Source organism: Anarrhichthys ocellatus, unplaced genomic scaffold (genome assembly GCF_004355925.1).
Source record: "Anarrhichthys ocellatus isolate YVR2014 unplaced genomic scaffold, GSC_Weel_1.0 scaffold35, whole genome shotgun sequence".
NCBI lineage: Eukaryota > Metazoa > Chordata > Actinopteri > Perciformes > Anarhichadidae > Anarrhichthys > Anarrhichthys ocellatus.
In genome coordinates, this window is record NW_022280065.1 from 1,634,645 (window position 1) to 1,638,619 (window position 3,975).

At 42.9% G+C, this 3,975-nt stretch overlaps 1 protein-coding gene across 2 annotated transcripts in view; it reads right to left on the bottom strand.

Annotated features, from left to right (window-relative positions):
- Positions 1 to 947: 947 nt before the first annotated feature.
- LOC116393841 (TGF-beta receptor type-2-like) overlaps positions 948 to 3,975 on the bottom strand; it is a 28,125-nt gene continuing 25,097 nt past the window's right edge. For both annotated transcript variants that reach the window (XM_031866512.1, XM_031866511.1), the window contains exons 6-7: positions 3,800 to 3,924; positions 948 to 2,750 (exon numbers count right to left, since the gene is read on the bottom strand). In XM_031866512.1, coding sequence (XP_031722372.1) covers positions 2,571 to 2,750; positions 3,800 to 3,924 — 305 coding nt within the window. In that variant the 3' untranslated portion in view covers positions 948 to 2,570. The remainder of the gene's footprint in view (positions 2,751 to 3,799; positions 3,925 to 3,975) is intronic.

The window sequence follows — 3,975 nt, forward strand, 5'->3', positions numbered from 1 at the left end:
ATTGTTTTGTAGTGTTGCGTAGTTATTTTGCTAATGCATTTTCTTTAGCACATTTGGTTTGCAGGTCTAGAATTTTTTTTTTCTTGCAGTGCAACTGGTTGACAACTACGCATTTCCGATTGTCTTTCTGTATACGGCTCACAATCCAAAACAGTTTGGACACCTCTGGTCTCATTGCCAAATAAATTTAGATTCTGGGAGCAAGTGGATGCAGTGAAAGCAGCTGCCTGCAGGACAGAGACAGATAGTGGCCTCGACAGGTAGGCAGAGAGCCACAGACAGACGCGTATCCCAGTCTGAGTCAGAGGTGGGCTCATGATGAAAGGTCTGCCGGCATCGTACACTGACTGCACACAACCACTGCCAAACACTGTGCGGACCTGCTGAACCGCACCTGAACCTTATCCAGCACACGCAAACACGCAACAACGTAAAACCATTAGACGCTGTCTGACAAACACTAGACGAACGCCACCGTTAAGATGTGTGACAACACAAGTCTGGGAGGTTTGTCATATTTCTGTTGAACAACCCAAATTCAAAACATCTCGGAGGCCTCGGTGTAGCCATGAATGAAGGATGAACGAGTTAAAGCCAGTGTGTGCGTACCAACATGCAAATCTCTCATGTATATAGATATATATGGATGAAGCAATACTGCAGAATGATGGATTACGGATGCGCACACACGGTTCGCAGTGATTTAAGTTGTGTGTCACAGTGCGTCAGGACCGGAACATAAACTCCCTGTTCCAAGCCCGGGAGCAGCTGATGAGCTATCACTACCGGGACTTTATCGAGCTCGTCATCCTGCAGGAGCAGAGTCCTCCAGTGATAAATTAGATTATATCACTCCATACTAAAAGCATATTGTCAGTGCGTATAGGTGTATTAAAACACGTACTTTTGTCAGGTATCACACATTACTTTCAATTTACTTCTTTCACTGTTAGAATAGAAATTCTCAGTCACGGTAGTAGAAAAAAAAAAAAAAGGTGTTTTAGTTTAGAATGTAGGATTCTTTACTTTTACTCCGTATATGATGGATGTAAACACGTCTTGCATGCATGCTGGAGGTGACTGCCCACACTTCTTACATATGTGGGCCATCACCGGAGCGACTTAGTAGTATAAAGCTGCACAGACTTCTTCAGAGTCTCTGTAGGAGGAGCAGGATTAGCAACATTAAGAGGGAGTCATTTAATTTAATGTTAGAAAGACATAATGGAGCACTAAGTGTAGCGTTTGTGTAGGTTACCGGACCGTATTGTGCTTCTTTTTGCTGAAAACTATTTTGTTTGGGCTGTACAGCCAGTCAGATTTTGAAAGGTTCACAATGTGAAATCCACAGTCACTGCCATTCATGTCACGTAACACCCTGAGGGGGAAAAACTGGCACCAAAGGTCAGAATACGAAGCAATATGATGGGGATAAAAACACCAAATTGACAAAGTGAGACCTGTAACACTTTTAATTATGGCTTTACAATATTATACAACAACAAAAAAGACTTTGATATAGTTTAGAATCAGAGGCGACAGAATTCCCTTTTCTATCACAAAATGTCTAGTTCAGCTTTTATAGCATATACACAGGCAGCGGGCTGGAACTTCCTGTTTAGAGTCCATTAGAAACATTTCTATTCCCTTTATTATCTTGGTCTTATTAATCAAACCGAGACCAGACTCTTCTGAGTACAGACACTCAAACACACACACACACACACACACACACACACACACACACACACACACACACACACACAAACACAAACACAAACACAAACACTTCCCTTTTTTTCCCTTTCAGGCTAAATTTCCTTATTTCACAAATCATAGTCCTTGAGATACATCACCAGCTTTCCTTGCAGATCTCTGCCTTGGATGGCTTTTACCTTTCTTTGCTGTGGGTGATTTCCATTTCATGCCACTAGAAGAAATTATACATGCACCTTGAATACCGTCCCACAGACGAACTGTATATCCAAGGCCACCACACCACCTAGGAAAACGTTTAAGTGCAGTCAAGAAACTATAAAGGGGACATTAGTGTTATTAACTGTCTTAATATATTACATTGGTCCCTTTTACCCTCTTTTCCAAATATAAGTCCCTTTATTTCCTCTACCTGAAATGTATTGTCAGACACAATTTAAAAAAGACACTGAATATATATCTTTTGATGTGCATAGATATTGATAAAGTGCAAATAGCATTTGGTTAAAAAAAGCTTGTTGGTGTATAACTTGATCCAGTCTTTGAAGCATGGAGAAGAAAACAAATCAACCAGTCGCTGGTTTATAGTCATGCTGGTTCTGATCTGTAAATAGAAGTCCATCTCTGGTATCAGTTCTGTTTCATGTGATTTTCCAGTTTGCTCCTCAGTCACCCATTTCTGACCAACCCATGGCAAACACTGCATCCACTGGAATCTCTCTCTCTCTCTCTCTCTCTCTCTCTCTCCCTCTCTCTCCCTCTCTCTCCCTCCCTCTCTCTCTCCCTCTCTCTCTCCCAGCTGCTCGGCTGTAATTCCTCTGACGCCCCGGTGGGGGCAGCGTTTCTGCAGAGCTCTACTTCTCATCCACCATTAAGATTTCCTCGGGGATCTTCTCCTCCGAGTCGGAGCGTTCCGACAGCTTGTCCAGGTACTCCATGTCGCTGAAGCGCTCGGCGACACACTGGGCTGTCAGGCGGGCCTCCGGATCGTGGTCCCAGCACTCGTCTATGGATTCGCACACCATCTGGATGCCCTGCACGGGGAGCAATAGAACCCAGATACAATCAGTCAATAATACAGACCCGGGGCGAGCCTGGCAGACAGAATATCATCACCTCGAGCGACGAATGTTCATGTGTATTTATGCGTGTCAATCTGGGTCTAACTAAAGCAGCTGGCGTGCAATAAATCCTCCCTTCATTAAGGTTTTAATGCTCATTTGACATTCAATTTGTTTAAATGGAAAAAATTAGGAGTCTGCCATTCACAATACCAAACAGAAATGCCACAAAGTACACAATTAAGCTTAAAAGGTGCCCTGTGGAGTTTTCTTATGAACAAAACAAAAGTTATGTTTACATTTCGTGTTAACAGCAAAACACATAGTTTGTGTCCTTGAGGTCTAACAAATGTGTCGAGTGCTTTTACTTCCTCGTGAAACACTTACAAATCCAGATGCAGCTCTTCGGCTTTTATACCACTTCAAGTACTGGATGACACTACTTTAAAAAGGTCTAGTGTGTAGGATTTAGTGGCTTCTAGTGGTGAGGATGCAGACTGCAACCAACTGAATACCCCTCCGCTCACTCCTCCCATGAACTACTGAGGCCTTCAGGTACCGTGAAAACAAAAGGCTCTCTCTTAAGCTTGTCCGCTCTGGGCTACCGTAGAAACATGGCGGACTTACTAGGTAGTTATAAACTGCTTATTCTTCTGACTCGTCTTTCTGGTGATTATACACTAATAAAAACATGGTTATCAAGCGTGTATTTCTTTTCTGCCAACAGATCCCTCTAAATGCTACTCATTAGATCTTTAATATTAGGAGATGGGATGGACATTTCTTTATTCTGGTGTTCCAGTAACAACACTAAATACTGTACAAAGAGCAACATGTGTGTTGTTTTCCTCTTGTTTTGTCAATTCTTCTTGTCAGTATTTGCCATTGCATTTTGTAGGTTGTCCAACAGGACTTGTTTATATATTCATTAGTTTGATTATTTATATGGGATAGTGCACCTAAAAATCAACATGGCTCTACATCGATGTAAATGTGCCCAGGCTGTGTGTGGCGCCTCTTACTGTGTGGTTGATCCAGCTGTCGGGGATCTCAGGTCTTCCTCGGTCTCGGAGGACGCTGTCTTTCATGCTCTCTACACACGGGTGTTCCCTCAGGTTCCCAAAGGGTGGCTGGTACTCTTTCACCTCTGTACACACACACACACACACACACACACACACACACACACACACACACA